At 40.6% G+C, this 24,049-nt stretch overlaps 1 protein-coding gene across 1 annotated transcript; it reads right to left on the bottom strand.

Moving 5' to 3' along the window:
* Positions 1-14,880: 14,880 nt before the first annotated feature.
* On the bottom strand, positions 14,881-15,066 carry LOC101655907 (metallothionein-2D-like). The gene has a single exon (XM_004711887.1). It carries the CDS (start codon positions 15,064-15,066, stop codon positions 14,881-14,883), a length of 186 nt encoding a protein of 61 aa, XP_004711944.1.
* Positions 15,067-24,049: the final 8,983 nt, after the last annotated feature.

The raw sequence follows: 24,049 nt of genomic DNA, 5'->3' as shown, positions 1-24,049 counted from the left end.
CCTGCATTTGATCTGGGCCCTTCCATATTACCTGGTCCTTACCTCAAGAATGTTTGTATATAGTAGCTTTTTCCCTATACCCCTTTTGCATTTTTTTTTTTATCGCTTACCTCAGTGGACTCATGTTGTACTTGTCCTTTTGTGCCTGACTTACCTCACTTAGCATGATTTCCCAACTCTTCCCATGCAGCGATGTGCTTCATACGTTCATCACTGCTTTTTAGCTATTTAACACTTTAAAGAGGTATTATGTAGCAGATTTACCCAATGCAATATATTGCTTAATTTCTTGACTAATTGTGGATCAAGTAAAATGCATCTTTTCCCATGTATTTTGTTGCGGTTTATTGGTCTAGTTGTGAGGATTTTTTTTAATGTTGATGCTTAGTCCATATTGAAAGCTATAATTTTTTATCTTCATCAGTATTTCAAATCCTTCTTGCTTTTAGCAAGCAAAGTTGTGTCATCTGCATATTGAAGGTTGTTGATGAATCTTCCTCCAATCCTGATGCCATGTTCTTCATATATTATAGTTTTGGTTTTTGCTAAGCATAAAGTTTTAATCTACATGGTGAAAGGATCCAACCCTAATGCACACATTTCCTGACTTTAAACCAAGTAGTATTTTCTTGGTCTGCTTAAATGGCTCCTTGTTTGTCCATGAATGGGTTCTGCGTGAGCTCAAATAAGTGTTCTGGAATTCCTGCTCTGCACAATCTTATCTATAGCTCGTTAGGATCTACACAGTCTGATGTATTTGTATATAGTCAATAAAACACAAGCAAACACCTTTTTGGCATTCTCTGCTTTCAACAAAGATTCTGACACTCAACATACATCATTCTGACATTAGCAATGATATCCTTCATTTCACATTCTCGTCTGAATCTGGCTTGAACTTCTTGGAGCTCCGTATCTTTATACTGCTACCACTATTTTTCAAGCCATCTTCAGCAAAATATTACCTGTACCTGATATTTACGATATTATTTTATAATTTCTGCATTCTTTGGAATGAACACAAACCTGGATATTTTACAGTTGGTTGGCCAAATGGCTGTCTTCCAATTTCTTAGCAGAGACAACTGTGTCCAGTACTTCATGAGATTGCGGAAACATTTCAATTGTTATTCCATCAATTCTTGGAACCTTATTTTTCACCAATGTCTTCAATGCAGCTTGGGCTTCCTCCTTCCATGCCATTGGGTTTTGATCATATGCTACCTATTGAAATGTTTGGATGTTGTATTAGTCTGGGTACTTTGGAGAAACAAATCCACAGCAACTCATGGATAAGAGAGAGTTTTATGTAAAGAAAATGTGCATCACGAAAACATCCCAACCCAATGCTGCCCAAGCCCACAAGTCCAACATTAACCCAACACCAGTCCACAAAGTCTTCCACCTCACAAAACATAGGCAATGACGCCGACTGCAGGAGGAAAGCTGAGTCAAGTGAACGAACAAGCATCTCAGCACTAGCAGGGGTCTCCACACGGCTGCTCCAGCACCCAGGGCTGCATCGGGATAGGTCCATGTGGCTTCTCCTTGGGGATGTCTTGTAGGAAGTCAATCTTGCAAGCTGAAGCAGGGAACTGCTAAGGCAGCTGCACCCGGTGCAACCATCACAAAACAAGAGACCCAAGAACTAGAAAGGTGAGGCTCACCACCCATTTATCCCTCCGCCTTTCAATTAGCCCCACATGTGATTATCGGCCAGGCTGGCACAATTAACTAACTCAGATGTCAACCAGTTATTGTGGATACCGTGACTCTGGGAATTCTTTCCGTCTTCTGGCATCTTGCAATATTTTGTCCATAGAAGTCTTGAAATCTTTTCTGTATTTCGTTCGACTTAAGATATGCTGTGCATGTTCTTCCATATCAATTATCTAACTCCACATCATAGCGCATTTCATTATAATACTCTGTTTTCTCCAACTGCTCTTTGAAAATTTATATTCAGTTCTTTTACTTCACTTTTTCTTCCATTTCCTTTAACTACTCTGTTCAAGAGCAAGTTTCAGAGTTTCTTCTGACACCCACTTTCGTCCTTTCTTTCTTTCTTGTTTTGTTCAGGACCTATCACTCTCTTCATATATGATATTCTTTAAGTCATCCACAATGTTTCAAGTAAAATCTGTTTTGATATGGTCTCTAAATTCATCTGAGTTATATTCAAGATTATATTTTAGCTCTTGGGGATTTTTGAGTTTGTCTTTGGCTCCAACTTGAACTTACATATTCAGAATTGATGGTCTGTTCCACAGTCGATCCATGGCCTTGTTTTGACTAATAATATTGAGCTTCTCTATCATGTCTTCTTAAAAATATAATCACTTTTATTCATGTACATTCCATATGGCGAGATACAAGTGTATAGTCACTGTTTACATTGTTGGAAACGGGCATTTTCAATGAAGTTGTTAGTCTTACAAATTCTATCATGTAATTTCCAACTCTGTTTCTATCACCAAAGCCATATTTAACAACTACTGATCCTCCTCTTTGCTTCCAACTTTCCCATTCCATCCATCAATTATCAGTGCATCTTGATTATGTTTTTCATTCATTTCAGACTCAAGATGGTGATAGAATTGTTCAATTTCTTCATTACTAGCTTTAGTGGTTGGTATATAATAGTTGCATTAATAATAATAGTAATTAATAATAGTTTGAATAATAGTTGCATTAACTGGACTTCCTCGTAGGCATATAGAAAGTATCCTATCACAGACAGACAGTATTGTACATCAAGTTACATGTCAAAATGTTCTTTTTGAGAACTAATATGATACTATTTCACTTGAATTTGTCATTTCCAACATAGTCCAACTCAAAATATCCCGTATCAGTCCATTTCAGCTCACTAATGCCAAAAATATCAAGCTTTATGTGTTCCATTTAATTTTTTGACAGCATCCAATTTTCCTCGATGCTTACTTCCTTCATTCAATGGTCTGAATATTAATGGGTGTTTCCAGATGTTTCTTCTCACTTTGAGTCATGTTGTGCTTTATTTATTCATTTAGGGGTTTTCCGTCTTTTTGCCATTGTGAATTGTGTTGCTTGGAACATGGGCGTGCATGTATCTGTTCAAGTCATAGCTCCTGTTTCTCTGGGGTTTATACCTTGTAGTGCAATTGCTTAATCATGATATTTTTATTTCCAACTTTTTAAAGTCACTACTATACCATTTCCAACACTGGATATAATCATTTTACAGTTCCACCAGCAATATTGTGAGAAAGATGAGTCTTTCCATGATTGTGAACAGTTACAGCCTTGGGAAGTCATAGAGGCAATTCTAACTTGTCCTAGAGTATCACGATCAGTGACCTTCAACTCAGTAGTAGTGAGTCACCAGCAATGTTGAAGGGTTCTGGTCTCCCACGTCTTCACCATCATCTGCTGTTTTTTTGCTTTGGGTTTGTTTTGTTTATTTAACTATGCTATTAATGCTGGGGTGAAATGGCATCTCATTGTTATTTCTATTTGTAGTTTCCAATGGCTAATGATTGTAAGCCATGTCTTCATTTATTAGCTGCTCTCCTATATTTCTTCTCAGGTGAAGTGTTTGTTTATTTCTTCTGCCCATTTTAAAACTGGATTGGTTGTCTTTTTGATTGGTGCATTGCCTTATATGACTTTATAAAAAGTGTTTCTCAGTTTGTGGGTTCTTTTTACTCCTTTGGTGAAATCTTTTGATGTTCCCGGTGTATAATTTTTAGAAAGTTCCAGTCACCCAATTTGTTTTCTGAGGTCTGTGTATTTTAATTATGTCTGATAGTGTACTTATGTCCTGGATTAGGGCACCCAACTTTGTCCCTGTGTTTTCATTAATGATCTTTATAGTTTTGCATTTAGTTCTTTGATCTATCTTAAGTTTGTTTTTGTATAAGATGTTTTGTTATAAGATGTCTATGTAAGAAGTTTTGTATAGGATGATATTCTGTTTCATTTTCTACAAATGGACACCTTGTTTTACAAACATCATTTGTTAAGAGATGATCTCTTCCTCATTTAATACATTTCAGTCCTTTGCCAAAGATCAGCTCTCCAAAGGTGGATGGATCTACTTCTGGGTTATCAATAATGTTCCACCCACCCATTTAACGGTCACTGTACCAGTTACATTATTTTGACTACCGTGATTGCGTAGCAGGTTTTGAGATCAGGAAGCATGCGGCCTACTTCTTTTTCTTTCATGGTGCTTTGCTTCTCCAGAATCTCTTTGTGTATAAAGTTGGTGATTATTTTTCCCATGCTTTTAAATAATAATGATGAAATCTGCATCAGGATATGTCTGTACTCTACTGTGGGTAGTACCAGCATTTTCATAATGTTAAGGTTTCCGATCCATGAGCATGGTATAGTCTTCCATTCATAAAGTCTATTTTGATTTCTTGTAGTGGTGTTTATAGTTTTCTTTAGTATCTCTGGTTGGACTTACCAATAAATATGTCATCTTTTGGGTAGTTATTTTAGATAATATTGTTATGTGATTTTCATTTTGGAGTCCTCTTGGTTAGTGTAAAGAATCTGATTGTTCTTACACTTTGCCAATATGCTAAATTGCTCAATTAATTCCAGTAATTTGCTATATATGTGATCATATCATCTGTAAATAGAGGTAATTTTATTTCTTCTTTGCCAATGTAAATATCTTTTATTTCCCCTTTTTGCCTTATTGCTCTGGTTAAGGTTTCTAGTACAGTATTGAATAAGAGTGATAATTTTTTAAAATTCTTGTCTGGCTACCACTCACGATAAGAATGCTTTCACAAACTCTTTGTTGAAACTAATATTAGCTATTCGTATGCTATATATGCCCTTAAATATCTTGACCAATTTCCTTTCTATTTCTATTCTGTTGAATACTTTTATCAAGAATGGGTGTTAGATTTTGTCAACGACATTTTCTATGTTGATTAATATGATGATGTGGGTATCTTTATTTGCTTTACTTTTGTGGTGAATTGCTTTGATTTGTTTTTCCAGTGTTGAATCCAGCTTACATACCTGGTATGAATTGCATTCAGTCACGATATACATTTTTCGGAAATGTTTTGGGGTTCAGTTGGCTAGGCTTTTGCTGAGAATTTTTGCATCTGTATCCATAGGGTTGTTCTTAGATGGAATAAACTTGATGGCAGTGAGATAATCATAAATAATGTTAGACTGTAATCTGCTTCAGTGATATCTCTGACTGGCTCTGAAATCAGGATTGAGCTCTCTTTATAAAGTGAATTCGAAAGTGTGCCCTGGTGGCGGGGCAGGGGATAAATTGGGTAGAATTAGTGTCAGCTCTTCTCTGAATTTTGGGTAAAATTCACCAGTGAAGGTCCCTGGGCCAGGATTTCTTTGGTTAGGAGATTTTTAAAGACTCGTTCAATTTATTCTTTTATTTGGTTCTCTTTAAATTTTCTTCCTCAATCTGTATTAGTTTAGGTCGCTAATGCATTTCTAGAAGTTTGTCCAATTATTCTAGGCTTTCAAATTTGAAGTCCAGTTACTCACAGTATCCTTGTATCCCTTTATTTCCATTGGTTTTGTTGTGACTTCATCCATTTTCTTATTTGAGGAATTTCTATTTGTATTGTTTGCATTGGATTGTTCCCCCCCCCCCTTTTAGATTTGGCAGTGGTTTTTATTTTATTGATCCTTTGAAAGAACCAATTTCTTGTCATAATGATTCTTTCTGTTGCTTTTCTATTTTATTTTTCATTTATTTCTGCTTTAATCTTTATTCTTTCTTTTTATCTGGTGACTCAAGCCTTAGTTCGCTTTTATTTTTTTTCTATTTTTGGAGATGTTGGGTTAAAGTGTTGGTTTTTGTTCTTTTTTCTCTTTCAAAGTGTATGCTTGCTGTGATCAACCACCCTCTGAACACTGCTTTTTCTAACTCCCAAAGGATTTAATGTGTTGTATTTTCATTCTTCAGGAAAATGTTTTTATATTTCATTGAGTCAGAGAATTTTTTATATTTCATTTTTTTATTTCTTCTATTACATGGTGTGTGTTTTTATTTTAAAAAACTGTTAACATATACTTCATGTGCCGTACAATTCATTGGTTTAAATATATTTAAAAGAGTTGTTCAAACAGCCTGTGTGATCCAAAGATGGTGATAACAAAACCCAAATGTGATGAAAGGAAAAGTATTAGAACTTAAATAATGAACACCCAGTTTGTAGAAGGCTATGGAGGACATTGGGAATCCAAAATCCATCTGCAGAGGATCTAGTCAGATGATTCTGTTAGATACCTTCTTGCCACAGGAGAGGGACTCAAATAGATTTATTACCAGACAGAGATGACTCTAAATTTGATTATGAAGGATTTATCCATGGTATGATATGATACTTAGACAATTGATCTCACTCTTAACCCAACCTGAATTTCCTCTAGGCTCAAATATTTCTTGCTAGTCCCATGACAGAAATTTCATCTGTGGCTCTTTAAATGTTGTTGGTGGTCTTTTCCTTCTTACTCTTTATTTTTATATTATTATTATTATTATTATTTTCCTTCTGTTTTGCTTTGTTTTATTAGGTTCCTCAGTTCATGAAGCCCCAGAGGAGTGGAGGCATAGAAACAATAACTTATGCAAAGGTTTACCAGGAATCAGCATAGGGCAGGTGAGATGGATTGGGGAGCAAACAATGAATTCAGGAGGGCAGAGTGCACTAGAACTAATTGTAATGATGTATATACAAGCCTTTTTAAAAGCTATTTAACTGTGGAAGTATATAGTATGTGAATATTATATCAAGAAAACTACTATAAAGAAGAAACCAACTAGACCAATGGTTACCATGAATGAAGGAGGAAGAGGTTTTGCTTAGGGTTTTCAGTTTAGGTTAATGGTGGTGGAATAATTTGGAAAAGGATATCAATAATGATTGTGCATCACAAAAATTATAATCAATGGCACTGAATTAAACATGTAAAATTTGTTGAACTGCAGACTGTTTTGTATATTTTTGTCACAATTGAAAATTAGAAGAAGAACGATTACAAGGAAGAAGAAAATGTCCTAAAATTGATTGTGGCAATGATTGTATAACTTTTCTTGATATGCATCACTTCTCAGCCTTTTGGGTAAGATCAAGTGTAGTAACATTTCTTGATAGGATTAAACTATTGAATTGTATGGTATGTGTATGAAGTGCCAATAAAACGGTTTTTTTAAGAGTTATCCAATCATTACCACAATCAATTTAAGAAAAATTTCTTCACTCTTATATTCATTGTAATTAGCTCCCTATTTCTCTCTAACCTCCCCAGCCATTACCCTATGAAACAATTAATCTAGTTATTCTCTATAGATGTACCTATCCTGAATTTCATGTAAAGAAAATCATACAAAACGACAACACAACGCAGTGGTTTTAAAACTGAGTTTTATTTCATTTCCAAGTATTTTATTTTTCCCTTGATATTTTATTGCTTATTGCTAATTTTCTAACATTGTGATGCTTTACAACTTTTCTTAATATATTGAAGCTTGTTTAGTGACATAACATATGGTCTATTCTAAAGAATTTTCATGTTTCATGTGGGCTGAAAAAGAATATATATTGTGCTATAGTTGAGTGAAGCGTTTCTTTCTATGCCTATGGTTAAGTTGGTTGATTTTGCTGTTTAGTTCCTCTGTGTCTTTGTTGAGTTTCTTTCTAGTTATTGTGTCCTTTCTCAAAATTCATGTGTTAAGGTGTCATACTTTAATTACGGAATTATCTATTTTTCTCTTCAATTCTGTTGGCATTTGATTTATGTATTTTGAGACTCTTTCATTGTGTGCATATATTATATGTAATATATAATGACTATAATCTTATCAATGGGCTCTTTCATCTTTAAACAATGCACATGTCTCTTTTATACTAGTTTTTCTCAATGTCTTTCTACAGATATTTAAATTGCCATTTTTCTTTTAGATTGCCATTTTCTTGAATGGCAAGGCAAGCCATTGATTTTTAATCTATTTGCATCTTTGTCTAAAATGTCTCTCTTGTAAATAATCTATTGTTGGGTCCTGTTTCTTATCCATTCTGCTACACTGTGTATTTCATCCATTTATATTCAAAGTAACAATCAGTTGGTATGAATTTATTTTATACATAGAATCAATAAAAATAAAAGGTATGGGTTTATTGTAATTTAGCTGTGAGTTTGTATGTGAGTGTGCGGTGCTGCTAATTTCTTTGTTCCAAATAATTGTCTGTGGCAAATTAATTTTGTTTATGAGTTTTCTTATCATTTCCTTCATTCCAGTTACACTGGTGCTTTCTATACCTTTATAATTTTCCCCTTATTATTTTTACCAGAAGGTTTACTTTTTTTTTAAAGTTACTTTGGGTGGAAGGAAGATAGCATCCAGGTAGATTTACCTGTCCAGGGCTTCTGCTGCCAGATCAGAAAATTAAGAGGTAAGGTGAAGGAGACTGGGAGGCAGAGTTCAAAAATAGACAGAGTACTAGTGTCTATTCCAACCCCTGATTTTTTTTTCACTCAAAAAAGCAAACTGAGAATGCACTCAAACACTCTAGGTTCGTTGTGCTGGGTTTGTGGGCTGCCAGTGCTCTAGTCTGGCAGTGAGTAAGTATTACCCCAGACTGACATACAAAAGGGTTCATAATCCCAGACTCAAAGATAACCTCTGAAAGCTAGTCACAAACCCCCACACCAGAACTCCCCACGCTGCCAGCTACCTTGCACTCATAGCTTAGGGGCCGGGCTAGGCACAGGTAGCCATAGATTTGTAGCCCTTGATAAGACATCATGAAATTTACCTAAGTCAGATCACACTGTGGCAGGACATAAGTGGGTAGCCATAGCCCAGTGGTCGAATTCAGTTTCAGTTGGATGAGAAAAAAACAACCTCTCTGATAAGCTAGATATCCTCCCCTGGGGGTCAGCATGGCAGCCTCCAAATCAGGGCATCCCACAAGCCCAATATAAATGGTAAAAACTGCAAATCCCAGACTCATTGATTAACTCCAAGACAAACTGGCAGAACAGGTCCCTTAACATACATTAGCATAAGGGAGCCAATGTTCAGGAATTCCAGAAGTCAGCTACAAAGCCCAGAGGCTTTCAACATAACAAGCGTCTCCGGAGCAAGCTTCAGTTGCAGAATATTTCACTGAGTACAAGTACAGACCCCAAAGCCAGAGGGGCAATTTAATGTAATTAAATTCCAATTGGCCAGGGAAAAAAATCAAAACAAAACGTTGAACTCTTGGAGCATCAGCTGTCTTGGCACAAGCTAGGGCAACTCCACAAGCCCAAAGGGAGAGTTACTGTCTTCCCTCAGTGATCCACATGCAGGTGGGTAGGTCCTGCCTGTCCTGGGGTCCTACACATGGCTGAGGAAATCCCCCCTCCCCCCATACAGTGCAGCATACACAACACAGCAGCTATACAAGTGATCTCCAGGGCTTAACAGCTCTGCAGGAACCAGTGCCTGGCCTCCACTGTGATCTTGCCTATGAGGGTAATTCTGCCCAGAATCTAGGGAACCTTAAACCAAGCAGGCACACCACCCTGCTACCTTGAGGCAGGGTTGGAACTCCTCCAGACCCACAGTCAGGTGATGAAGGCTCAGCTATCTCCTTACTTACGATGCTATTCCTTCTCTTTCTGCCATTTTTCTTTCTTTTTCCTCTCCTCTCTCTCTCTTTCCTTTCACACACCCCTGTTGGCTTCCAGGCCACTACCCTCTGCCTAGGGAAACTCCCCCCAAACAGCAGGGGGAACTCCAACTTGAAAACCTTGGCACAGGGAATACATCCGCTATCGGAAGTAGGGAAGGATACAAATACAGAGGAGTCACAAATTGACGAGTGGGATATACTGAAGATAAAACACCTGTGTACATCAAAAGAATTCACCAAGAGAGTAATAAGAGAGCCCACAGACTGGGAAAACATCTTTAGTAATGACACATCAGACAAAGGCCTTATTACTAAAATCTACAATGCTTTGCAAGCTTACAATAAGAAAAAAAACTAACTGTCCACTATGGAGGTGGACAAAGGACCTGAACAGAAGTTTCACAGGGGCAGAAATCCAAATGGCTAATAAACATATGAGAAAATGTTGCCAATCATTACCTATAAGAGAAATGCAAATTAAAACAACAATGAGATACCACTTAACACCCTCAAAGATAGCCCAATTCAAAAGATCAGAAAGCAACAAGTGTTGGAGAGGCTATGGTAAGACAGGAACTCTCATCCACTGCTGGTGGACCTGTAGGTATGTACAGCCACTATGGAAATCGATTTGGAAAAATCTAAAACAGATGGAGATTGAGCTACCATATGACCCAACAGTCCCCCTACTGGGCACATACCCAGAAGAGGCAAGAAACAAACCATGGCCAGACATTTGTACTCCAATGTTCATCGCGGCACAGTTCACAATTGCAAGGAGTTGAATGCACCCCAAATTTCCATCAACAGATGAATGGATCAAAAGACTATGGTACATACATGCAATGTAGTACTATGAATCCCTAAAAGAGCAGTGATAAAAACATGAAGCACATTGCTGCATGGGAAGAACTGGAGGAAATCATGCTAAGTGAAGTTAGCCAAGCACAAAAGGACAAGTACAACATGAGTCCACTGAAGTAAGCTTGAAAAATGGAACATAGGGGTAAAGCTACTATATACATATATTCCTGGGGTGAGGTTCAACTACTATGGCAGGGGCCAAACTCAATCCAGGGATACATACGGCAGCCAACTAAATAAGAAGGGGAAAGAAAGAGGTGGGAAAAAGACATGGGTAGGGGAGAGCAGGGCACTAACCCACCCAAGGGGAGGGTATTGTTTATATCTCCACAGGAGAGGGAGACAGAGACCAGCTTTCAATCTAATGCACCAAGACGTGAATACAACATAATGGTATGTACCAGGGAACCAATAGAGAGGTCTGGGGACAGCCCCAATTCCAGCTATGTGGACACCCCTCCCCCTCAGAAGAATGCATTTCAGAGGACAGCACTGGGGCTAGAGCTTGGGGAGAGGGGCATGTTTGATTAGAGCACACAGGAGAAATGAAGAGGGAGGGAGAGGGAGGGGAGCACACCCTGGCCCACCAAGCCCTGAGGACAATATTCCTGCTCAGAGCAGACCATGCACAGGGAGGACCATAGGGCCACCCCACCATGAGACACCATGTCCCTCACTATACCATAGCGCTTCAGGGGACAGCACTGGAGACACACTATGAGAATTGTGCACAATCTGACCCCAGCACGCTGGGGTGAAACATTAAGGGCATGCAACAGAGCAGCAAGGGGGAGCAAAGTGATGAAATCCCCGGGGAATACCAAAAATAGACTTTGGAGACAGAGTGTGGCACCCCATCAGACTTGACTGGAAAACACTCGTAGAGGCCAACAAACAGACCTTGAATGATTTATAGGCTTTTCCATTTTTGTCAGTGGCTTTCTTTTTGTTGTTGTTCTTTGGTTGGTCTTCCTTTGTGGTTTTGTTTGGCTTTGCCTGTTTTTTGTGCTTATTAATGTCTCTGCATGTCTACCTGGATATAATAGACGGGATAGACAATTCGGAGATGAAAAGAACAGGACCAATGCTTCTGCGAGGATACGGGAGAAGGGAAGGTGGGAGAAAGGAAGGGCGGGGACCAACCCAAGGGCAAGGTAACAACAAGTGAACTAAAATCAATGGAGAGAAGGGTGTAGGATGTATAGTGGGGCTTGATCATGGGCAATGTAGCAGCGAGGAATTACTAAACCCGAATGAAGGCTGAACATGATGGTGGGACAAGAGGAAAGTGAAGTGAAACAGTGGAAAGAACCGGGAGCAAAGGGCATTTATAGAGGTCTAAATAAGCCAAGTGCATATGCAAATATATTATATATAATGAGAGGGGAGTAGAACTATGTATTCATATCTATATGTTAAGAATTAAGGTTTCAGATGGACACTGGGCCTCGAATCAAGTACTCCCTCAACACAAGAACAGTTTGCTCTAATACTCTGGCATTCTGCGATGTTCACCTTCCCGACATGATTGCTGAAGACAAAGCAGGCGCATAAACAAATGTGAAGAAAGTTGGTGATGCCCATCTACCAAAAGATATAGCACCTGGGGTCTTAAAGGCTTGAAGATAAACAGGTGGCCATCTAGCTGAGAAGCAACAAAGCCCACATGGAAGAAGCACACCAGCCTGTGTGATCATGAGGTGTCGATGGACGCAGGTATCAGGCATCTAAGACCTAGAACAAAATCATACCCAATGTGAATTACGGAGGGGTGGGGAGTGTATGGAGTGGAGACCCAATGTGTATCTGTAGACAATTGGACGTCCCCTCACAGAGGGGTCAAAGGGAAGAGATGAGCCAGTCAGATGAAACACAGAACTTTTTCTCTAGCTCTTTGGTGCTTCCTTCCCCCCACTATCATAACCTCAATTCTATCTTAAAAATCTGATTAGACCAGAACATGCACACTGCTATAGATAAGAGCCTGCAACCCAGGGAATCCAGGATAGATAAACCCCCCAGGGTCAACAATGAGAGTAGAGATACCAGGGGATTAGGGAAGGGTTGGGGAGAAAAGGGGAATCAATCACAAGAATCAACCTATAACACCCTCCTACGGGAACGAACATTGGAAAAGTGGGTGAGGGGCCACGGAGGACGATGTAAGATATGAAAATAACAATCTATAACTTATCAAGGATACGTGAGGGGGCGGGAGAGGGGAGGGAGGGGGAAGAAATGAGGAGCTGCTATCGGGCCCAAGTGGGAAGAGAATACTTTGAAAATGATGATGGTGGCATAGGTGCAAATGTGCTTGACACACTGGATGAATGTATGGATTGTGAAAAGAGATGTAAGAGCCCCCAATAAAAATATTTAATTAAAAAAAAGAGAAGTTACTTTGTGAATTATTTTTCCCAAGTTAAAAACAGTTTGTTTTGTCATGAAATTGTCAGAATTCCTCTCCATTTGAAAGTTCTGTAACTACACTTTTTATTCCTTCCCTTTCTGTTTTCATCATCTAAAATTTGCCACTGCTGATTTCCTATTTTCAAACTTGTAGAGTTGCTTTATTTTGTAAACTTCCACATAAGTGTCTAGGTGCTTTTTTTGTGGGTTTTCTGTCCAAAAAAAAACTCTTCGGTATTTCTAATATAGTGAATCTGGTTCTCACACATTTTAATTTCTTTTCATCTGGAAATATCTTCATTTCACTATCACATTCAAGAGGCAATACTCCTGGGTATATCATTTCGGTTGGCTTTTTTTTTTTCCTTTTTCTTTTGGAGTTTTCTATGTGTAAACCCATTGCGTTTTGCCTGGTTTCTGCCAACCCATCAGAGCTTATTCTTACTGATTCTCCTTCCTGGGTGACTTTTGACTTTCCATGAGCTATTTTCTGGATCTGGGTTTTGACTTTGGCTTTTGCAAGTTTGATTTTTACATACCTTGGTGATTTTCTTATGGTATCGATCCTGCTTGTAGTCCATTGGAATTCTTGAATGCATATCTTTTCATCTTTTACACTATTGGGAACGTTTTCTTTTGCTAAATCGTCAATAAGTTTCCTCCATGTTTGTTTTATTTGTTGGTCTCTTCCTGTTTTGTGGAGAGAAAGATGGTAGTGAATTTATCTGGCCTTTCCTGATTTGGATTTCTGATGTAAATTATTCCTTCATATAATGTCCATCTAATTCTGAGGCTTTTAAAATTTTATGTTTTTGTTCTTTTCAGTTTGTCTGTTAGTATTGAAAGATTGTTTTTAGTCTCACTATGTCTTCCTTTGATACAATTCTACTTCTTTTCCCTTTCGATGTGTATATATGTAATCATTGTCTTCATCTTCTGGCTTTCTAATCTGCCAGTTTTGCATGATTTCTGAGTTTTCATTTATTTTATCAATTAGTTCTTGTATTAGTCTGGGTGCTTTAGAGAAACAAATCTACAGAAACTCATGTATAAGAGAGAGTTTTATATAAAGGTTAAGTGCGCATCAAGAAAACATCCCAACCCAGTGCTGCCCAAGCCCACTGACTCGGCTTTTCTCCTGTAGTCGGCATCATTGCGTCTGTTTTGTGTGATGGAGGAGGGCATTGTGGATTGGTGTTGGACATATGTTGGTGTTGGACATTGTGGGCTTGGGCAACACTGGGTTGGGATGTTTTCTTGATGCACACTTAACCTTTATATAAAAATCTCTCTTATACATGAGTTTCATTGGATTTGTTTCTCTAAAGTACCCAGACTAATACATTATGGTACCAAGAGTTGGGTAAGTCCATATGGCTTCTCCTTGGGGATGTCTTTCAGGAAGTGAGCCTTGCCAGCTAAAGCAGGGAACTGGATAAAGCAGTTGCACCTTGGTCCGACCATCACAAAGCAAAAGACCCAAGAACTAGAAAGGCGAGGCTCACTGAGCCATTTATCTCTCCGTCCTTCAATTTACCCCACCTGTGTTTATCGGCCAGGTTGGCACAATAAACTAACTACCTCAGTTCTTATAGTGTTTTCCTGAAATTTTCTAGAGCTTTGTCTGCGTTTTCTTTGACTTTTTTCAGTGGTCACTTTTATCTTTCTCATTCTATTGAAGGTGTCTAATATTCTTTTGAATTCTTTATCAGGTAATTCCAATATGATTTTTTCCTTGGGAAAGTTTTCTGGCTGAGTGTTTGGGTCACCATTTGAACCACTCTGTCTTCTTTTCTTTTTTTTTTTTGTCACCAACTTTTATTATCATCTTTCATATATTTTATAGGAAAAAGATTGTAGGAAACATCTAGGGTTGTATGAAAAAATGAAACTCCAGCTTTGTACAAGTGGGCCTCTATTTACAGGTGGGCAGGGCTCTCCCCCATCAGGCACAGCAGCTCCACTTGTCCGATGCCCCTTTGCAGATGCAGCCCTGGGCACACTTGGCACAGCCGGCAGGGGAGCAGGAGCAGCAGCTTTTCTTGCAGGATGTGCATTTGCACTCTTTGCATTTGCAGGAGTCACCACAGGTGCAGGAGCCTCTGGTGGCGCAGGAGCAGTTGAGGTCCATGTCCAGTAGATGTGGTGGGCGGAGTCTGGAATCAGCTGAAGGAGCGAGGACCAGAGCTTCGAGAAGGCACGGTCAACTCTGTCTTCTTTATTCCAGAGAACTAGATTGTTGTTGTCTCAGAGACATTGTGATGTTACTGGATTTAATTGGTGGGTGTATGTGGGTGTGTTTTGTCCAGGTTTATTTTCCTTCATTCCCTTCTATCCTTATTCCTTCCCTCCTTTCTTTCCTCCTTGGTATTTTTGAAAGAGTTCCAGGTGTTCCACTCTGCTCACTATCTTGGAAGAACTAGTTCACTCACCACTTCTCTTTTGATGATGAGTGTGATAGACGAGAGTGTGTAAACAGATCTCTGTTCTGTAGTTGTGTAGAATAGTTATGGGTGGACTGTCCTGATCTTGATAACCATCTATTATTGAGCATGTTTTCCAGGTTCTGGGGTTGTCTGAGGTAATTGGCTAGAGAAGACATGGTTGTTGTCTTCACCGGGTGCAAAAAGGGAGAAAAGTCAAAAAGAACATTAAAAACAAAATATAATGAAGGGAAAAGCAAACAACAAGAAAAACTACAACAGCAAAATGAATGTAATGATGAAAATTGTTAAAAAAGAAAGCAAAGAAAAAGGAAAATTATGGAAGAGAAAAGCAAAAGAGAGTGTTAAAGAAAATAAAGGAACAGGAAAAATAAAAGATATGCAGAAGAAGGAATGAAAAAAAGGAAGGGCAAAGAAAAGAGAAATAAACAAAAAGAAAAGAAACCAGATGTAGTTACATAATTTCATGTAGAATGAAGGGGTGGAGTTTAGCCTGTCAATCAGGTCACAGCCTGATGATCCCTCCTTGTGGGCGTGGCCTTCTCATGAGGATTCTGGGAGCTCTCTTTCTCTTGATTCTTTTATCAGAAGAGGCGCCTGCCCCCCCCTCTCTCTCTCTCTGCTTCACATTTCTTTTGGCAAGCCACATGGAGCCATGCTGATGGCAGCCAGAGCCCTGGAGATGCTTCCAACACCACTGGATCCACAAGACTTCATTTATAGGCCTGTGATCTTCCTGCATTCAGCATCACCACATGTGCAGCATGAGTCTCAAGAAAAATTCATGGGCTATATCTGACTTATGGGCTAATATCAAACTTATGGACTTGATCTGGACTGGGATGGGATGTTTTATTGATACAAAATTACTTCTTGATATAAAGTTCTCTCTTAAACATATATGAGTGTCTCTGGATTTGTTTCTCTAGTCAGCCCAGCCTAACACACCAGGAAAGAGGGGAGAGAAAAAACAAAAAACAAACCTACAAAAACCCCAAACCACTGTTCTTGAGTCGGTTTTTACTCATAGTGACCCTATGTAGGGTCTCTGAGGCTGAAAATCTTTATGGGACCAGACAGCAACACCAATTCTCCCACAGAGCAATTGGCCAGCATCCCAGTGTCTACCCTGCAATGTCAGCTGGTGTAGGGAAACAGCAGAAGAAAGAAGAAAACAAGGAGCAGACAGAGTACCCAGTTAGACTAGAGGCAACATGGGGCAGGGTTCCCTTGATGGCTCAGCATGCTGAATCGTGGATGGAGTAACTGTTAACCCAGGTGGCTGGGAGCAGGGCACTTGGTCCCAAAATAAGTTCCTGCTGACTCAGAGGGCAGCTGAGGTCAATGTGCCTGATGCTAGAGGGAGTTTTGGTAACTGAAGGAGTTCTCGCCAGGTATTGCTAGGGGCAGGGCGGTCATCCAGCACTGCAGACCCTGCTCACCCAAGGAGACAGAAAGCACTTTCCACCAAACTCTGGGCAGCATAGACCCAGTGCCTGATTCATGAAGGTGTGCTTCCAACCTCCGGCAGAGCAGGGACTGTGCACAGAGTGGTATCACCAGCTTCTAGGGGAGAGAAAGGGCAGCTACACTTCTGGCTGCCAGGAGAATATAGAGAACAAAAGAAGATCACACCTTTTGGGTCACTAGGCTGCTGGATGTGTGCTTCTCTGCCACTTTTTCTTAAAATCCTTGGAGTTCGTTTTCTCTCTTCAAAACCTTCTCTTCGCTTCCTTCAGTGGATCCTGTGAGTGTGTCTGAAGTTCAGAGGAAGATGATCAGGGTAAATATACCACCAGAAGTGACAGTACTTCTCATGCCCTACATATGCTAGAGAGCAAAGCTCCCAGGACAGAACATTGAGGGAGCCACTATAGAAGAAAAAGGCTATAATTATACAAGTTTTTCATTTCAGCGATCCCAATTGGCTGCCTCTACAGGAAGCTGTTATGTCAGACTTCCAGGAAGACTATACGGACAAGAGCTAAATCTGAAGCCTCCAAACCGTAGCCATCTGGGCAAAGCCTGAAAATTTTAGTCTGCAAGCTGTATGGTTTCTCGATTGTTGCAATCGTTCTCCACTTTGAAAGTATCTGGATTTCTCACCATTTACATACAGGTGTTTTGCTATCATTCCCCCCGAAAGTCTGATTTGGGACCACATTCATCTTGACTTGAAATGCTAAAAAACGAACAGCTGAAGGGCAAAGGAGTCTCCTTTATCTGTATGCATCTCAAACACTTTTATGGCTGCTGCAACTTGTGGGTCTTCAGAAACATCTGGAAGTTTATAGAGCCTCCTCTGCTTCTTGCTAGATATTTGGTGCCCTAAATGCTATGCTCAGGGTCATGTTCAAAGCAAAGCACTTGGAACTCATCACAGCCCTTTGTCAATGTGAGAGAAATGACCTAGAGCTATCCTCGTCCACCAGTCAGCCCATGGTGAGCCTTCATAAATCCCTCACTATGGAGGATTTGTGGGAAAACAGTGTTGGGGCACAAAGGGTAGCTTTCCCAAAACCAAGGACCATCGTTGGGCTTTGGTTGGTCCTATTAGGTGGGAGCTAAGTAGCTGCCTCCAAGGATTTGGTGATTTCCCATTTGGTGTAGGTTTCAAGTGTTATAACCATTTAACAATGGCCCGGTTCCTGACAGTTTCACATTCCAAATTTGTCTCCAAATTTTACTCACCTCTCACCCTCTAAGCTACGAACACCTCTGACCCCTGTATTCCCTGCTCCCATCAAAAGTCCCTCCTCCACCCAAAAGCCAAAGCAACCCCTTTACAATGCAGAGCCACTTCAAAGTCTTCAGTGGATTCCCTATGCATCCAGGATCTACATCCTTATCCAGGCATGCCCAGATGTCCTTCCCATCCCAGCCACCTTCCTCCTAACTCTGGGCTCCAACCTCAACCTCTTTGATGTTCCTTAGTTTCGCCACGGTCTTTGCATATCCTGTCCCCTCTTCCTGAAATATGCTTTTGTGCCCCACCTTTCCTACAGAGTCTCAGGGAGGCCTTCCTGACCAGATCAGATCCCCACTTTTTCACACACACATTTACATTCCTAAAGCCGCCTTTGTGGCTCCCTCAATGACTCCCTATAGGATACAAATGTTTAAGCACGTTACTACTAAATGAAGGGATCCCACAAGAACGTTGGACATCGGTGTGGTGATCTTTCTGAAAGGCCTTAAAAACCCAGTGGCGCAGTTCTCCTCTTCATGTATGAGATTGCCATGAGTCAGAATCAACTCAGTACAACCACAATGGTTGACTCAAAACCTTATTCCCATTGGTGAGCTCGCCAGCATCAAGTCACCTGCTACTCCTGCCAAACCCACATGTGTCAGAGTCAAACTTCACTCAGTGAGCTTTTCAATGACTGGTTGTTTGGTTTTTTTAGAAGTAGATCACAAGGCCTTGCTTCTGAAATGCACCTAGGCAGACTCAATCTTCTGGCCTTTAGGTCAACAGCCACATACCTTAACTATTTCGAATATGGTAAATGTGATGAGATCTGTCTGAAGTTGGGCAGCCAAAAAATGATGACTTCTCCCTTTCTCTTCGTCTCTCCACTGCCTCCCTCTGGAGTAAGTCAGATGTGAGCTATGTGTACGCCTATGGAGCTACTCGAATTGATGTCTCCAGTCAACAGCCTAGGGAAACCTAGATCCTGTCCCCAGTTCAGGGGTACACATGGAAGCGAAATCAATGTCGGTCAAAACTGACTCAGTGGCACCTAACAACAACAACAACAAAAACTGTGAGATAATAAATACTTGTTGTTTTAAGCTGCTAAGCTTTGAGATGAATTTTGACATAAGTTTCAATGGCTAAACAAAAAGACAGCCCAATTTTTTTAAATGGGCAATAGACTTGAATAGACATTTCCCCAAAGAAGTTGCACAAAATACCCAGTAAGAGAATGAAAAGGTGTTCAATATCATTAGTTATTAGAGAAATATAAATCCAAACATAGTGAAGTATGAGTTCGTGCTCACTAAGATAGCTATCAAAATAGTAAAAAGGAAAGTAAGAAATGTTGGTGAAGATGTGAGTGAACACTTGTGCCTTGCTGGTGGGAATGCAAAATGATGGAGTCACTGTGGCAAACAGTTTGGCAATTCCTCAAATATTTAGCGTAGAATTTTGACTCTGCAATTCCATTCCTAAGTATATAAGTGGGCTTAAAAATATTTGTGGAAAATGGAGTCCAAAGATAATGGGATTTTGAGTCAGTCAGGATACAGGGTAGCAACAATGAAACATATAACTTTCCTCTAGTTCTTAAATGCTTCCTCCCCCTACTATCATGATCCCAATTCTACCTTACAAATCTGTCTAGACCAGAGGATGTACACTGGTAGAGATAGGAACTGGAAACACAGGGAATCCAGGGCGATGATCCCTTCAGGACCAGTGGTGCAAGGGGCGATACCAGGAGGGTGGAGGGAAGGTGGGGTAGAAAGGGGAAACTGATTACAAGAATCTATATATAACCTCCTCCCTTGGGGATGGACAACAGAAAAGTGGGTGAAGGGAGACGTCGGACAGTGTAAGATATGACAAAATAATAATAATTTATGAATTATGAAGGGTTCATGAGGGAGGGGGAGGGAGGGGGAAAATGAGGAGCTGATATTTAGGGCTCAAGTAGGAAGCAAATGTTTTGAGAATGATGATGGCAACAAATGCACAAATGTGCTTGACACAATGGATGGATGGATGGATTGTGATAAGAATTGTACAAGCCCCCAATAAAATGATTTTTTTAAAAAGATAATGGGATTTGTCCTTTCACATTTTGAAGCCCCCTCACATATACGAAAGACTAGAAAGCAGGAGCTCAGGCAGATATCTGCACATTCATATTCTTCTCACTGTTATTTACAATAACTAAAAGGGGGAAGCAACCCAAATATCCATCAACAGTTGAATGGATAAGTAAAATGTGGCGTATCTACAGAGTGGAATATCATTCAGTCATAGGAGAAATGACATTATGAAACATGCTATGACACGGGTGAACCTTGAAAACCAAGTGGAATTAGGCAGTACGCCTAGTGGAATTAGGCAGACCCAAAAGGACAAATATTTTATGATCCCATGACATATCTTGAATAAGCAGATGCATCGAGTCAGAAAATAGTGATTACCAGCTATGGGTGGGAAGGGGCTTGGGGTGCTGCAGGAGTTAGCAATGGAGTGGTGACTGTGAGGGTGGCACTTCAAACCACCAGCCAGTCCAGGGGACAAAGATGGGGTTTTGCATCTTGTAAAGATGTATAGCCTTGGACACTGTATATACGGTCATTTTGAGTCAGGACCCACTCAAAGGCAGTGGTGGGTTTAGGTGTGGGTGGAAGGGAAGAACAGGAAGTTGTCATGGAAAAAAATAACAACTGATGTCTGTAGGTATTACTATTGGATCCATTTTATAGATGATTAAATTGAGCCCAGGCAGATCAGTTTACTTGCCCAGGGATACGTAACCGTTAAGTGCTACAGCGGGAATGTTACCCCTGGCACTCTGGCTTCCAGCGTCTCTATGATTAACCACCACATAATGACGATATAAACGATTGTATTTAGTTCAAGTATTTCCTCTTGAATCAGACAGTGCGCTCCTTTTCAGATGTGTGTGCCTGGCACCAGGTCTGTGCCCTTCACCAAGGAAGGGCTCACCACAGGTTGGCTGAAGGAGTCACTGAATGTCGAAGTAAGCAGGGTAGGCTCTCCCAGCAACTGTGATTGTTCACCACAGTAAAAAACCAGCAAAAGAGAGAAGAAATCCTCCCCAGTCTTGTCAGCCCCAAACTCTCCTGTGTAGCGAAGAAACCCACTTTTTTGCTGAGACAGATACAACTGCAGGGAAAGCGTGTTCGATTTGGCCCAGAGTTTCATAGCCTTGATATGATCTCCTAATCTTTTTCAGGTGCAGCTCACATTTGGGAATTTACTTGGCTTCCAAACAGCAAGTTGTCTCTTGCACTAAAAAATTTGTAACTTGTATCTTAAGTAACCACTGAAAGATATGTTTATAACTTTATGGGAATGTCCTACAAGCCTGTTGAACAACAGCTGCCATTGTTGTGTGTACATTGTTGAAGCTGGGTCTTCGTGGATCATAATTTTCACACAGCCAGGAAGGAAAAAAATGTCCCCCGCTTTTCTGGTGCTAAATCAACGTGAAAGCACATTTCCAAGCCATGCAGCTTTGTCTAGGGAGGTGTGAAGCTCTGGAGACTGCACCCGGGGCAGGGTTGGGGCTAATTAACTGCCCTCTCTCTATAGGACTAGGTTTTCAGGACAAGGAAACAGGAAAGGTTGACAGAGGTGGGAAGCGTGTAACTTCTCCACCCAGCAGAGCAGTCAGTTCACCATGATTAAAAGCATATAATTAGGAACCAGCTGAATCCTCTGTCCTCCACTGAGAGCTGAGGGGATTTATTGGGCCTCAGTTTCTTGCTCTGCAAAGTGGAAATAATAATAAACACCTAGAAAACAAAGGATTCCCTGGGTGATACAAACAGTTAAGTGCTTGACTACCAGCTGAAAGGCTAACAGTTTGAGCACACCCAGAGCGAAAGAATCTACATACTTTAGGAACAGATAGGACATTTGAGACCGAGGACATTTCACAGAACAAAGGTCATTTAAATCTACTGACAATGCAGACGCAATAACCTCGCCTAAAACCTAGAGTAACAAAGACTGGAGAGCCCTGTTTCTCAGGTAGGAACGATACGGACCACCGCCGTGGAGGGAGTCAGCCTCCCAAGGCCCCATGCGAATGACTTAACTTCAGGCTTTGAGGCTTCCTTTCATCTGTACTGCTTGAATTCATGTGGGTAGGCAAAGCAACTAGACTTCACCCATCTGTCAATGTGTGGTACTGCAGGGGCTTGCATGTTGCTGTCATGCTGAACGCGCTGCCACCAGTATTTCAAATAACAGCAGCGTCACCCATGTAGACAGGGTCCAGCAAAGCTTCCAGATTAAGGACAGACTGGGAAGAAGGGAGAAGCAGTCCATTTCTGAAAAAGTAGCCACTGAAAATCTTACAAAGAGCTGTGGCCTGGTGCAAGCCATAGTATTTTCAATCACCTCATATGCCAGTGAAGCTGGACAATTCATAGAGAAGATTTGGGAATCACTGATCCATTTAAAATGATCATGTTGACAAACTACATTGAACGTGTCATGGACTTCCACAAGGACAAGCAAATCGGTCTTGGAGAAAGCACAGCCAGAGTGCGACCTGGAATCGAGACTCGTCAGACTTTATCTCCTGTACTCTGGGCATTTTATCAGGACATACGATCTCCTGGAGGACACCGTATTTGATATGACGGTCAGTGAAAACGATGTGCCTCAAAGAGATGGTTCGACACGGCCCTGTAACAATCGGCTCAAACATAACAGCAATTGTGAAGATGCTTCAGGACTGGTTGGTGTCTCATTTTGCTTTAAAATTTGGTTTCTTGGTAAAGTGTCGAGCATAGGTTCGATAACATTGGCTTTGCAGCCTCCTATTCCACAGTTTCTGAGCAAGTTTCCTACTCTTTAAAACAGACGTGCTACCACTCAAAGCACAGGGCCGCAGTGAAGATCAAATGAAACAATATTTATTAATCATCTGGACTGAAATCTAGTACATATTTCCACCCACTGCCTTTGAGTCAATTCTGAGTACTCTATTGGACAGAGTAGAACTCCTCCTTTGGGTTTCTGAGACTGTAAAATCTTTATAGAAGGAGCCCTGGTGGTGTAGTTGGTTATATGCCGGACTGCTAACACCAAGGTCAGCAGTTCAAAACCACCAGCCATTCCACAGGAGAAAGATGAGGCTTTCTATTCCTGTAAACATTTCCAGCCTCAGAAACCTGTAGGGCCAGTTCTAATCTGTCCTGAAGGGGTTGCTTGGAGTCTGAATTGATTCTATGGCAGTGAGTCTGTGTTTTCTGGTCAATTTTTTTTTATAAGAAAGAGCTTTACATACGAGAGCAATTGGACATTGAGAAAACATCCCAGCCCGGTCCAGATCAAGTCCATAAGTCTGATATTAGCCCATATGTCCGATACCAATCAATAAAGTCCTCTTCGGACTCATGAAACACATGCAATGACACTGAATGTAGAAGATCACAGGCCAGTGGGTGGGAAGTCCTTGGATCCAGTGGCAGTGGAAACATCTCAGCGCTGGCAGGGGTCTCTGCATCAGGGTGGGCCCATGTGCCTTGTCTTCTGCAATGTCTCCCAGGGAGTGCCAGAGAGAAGGGTCTTTCACCTCCGAGGAGGAAGTCGTTTTCTGGTAAATTTTTATGGGAGCAAAAAGCCTCCTTGTTCTCCCTAGAAGTGGCTGGTGGGTTTGAATAGCTGATCTTGTACTTTAGCAGCTCAATGCTTCACCAACTGCACCGCCGAGACTCCTTGCCCATATCATGTGTTCATTAAGTTTTGTTGTTGCTATTGACGTTGTTGGGTGCTGTCAATAGAGCTGGACAATAGAGCAAAGCACTCCTGGTCTGTACCATCTTCATAATTGTCATGTTTGAGCCCAGCAATGCAGCCATTGTGTCAATCCATCTTGTCAAAGGTTTTCCTCTCTTTTGCTGGTGTAGTGGTTAGAAGTTGAGCTGCAATCTGCATGGTCAGCAGTTCAA

This window comes from Echinops telfairi, unplaced genomic scaffold (genome assembly GCF_000313985.2).
Source record: "Echinops telfairi isolate 266 unplaced genomic scaffold, ASM31398v2 ScPeMD7_15;HRSCAF=58, whole genome shotgun sequence".
In the NCBI taxonomy this organism is placed as follows: Eukaryota; Metazoa; Chordata; class Mammalia; order Afrosoricida; family Tenrecidae; genus Echinops; species Echinops telfairi.
This window is presented reverse-complemented; position numbering and strand designations above follow the sequence as displayed.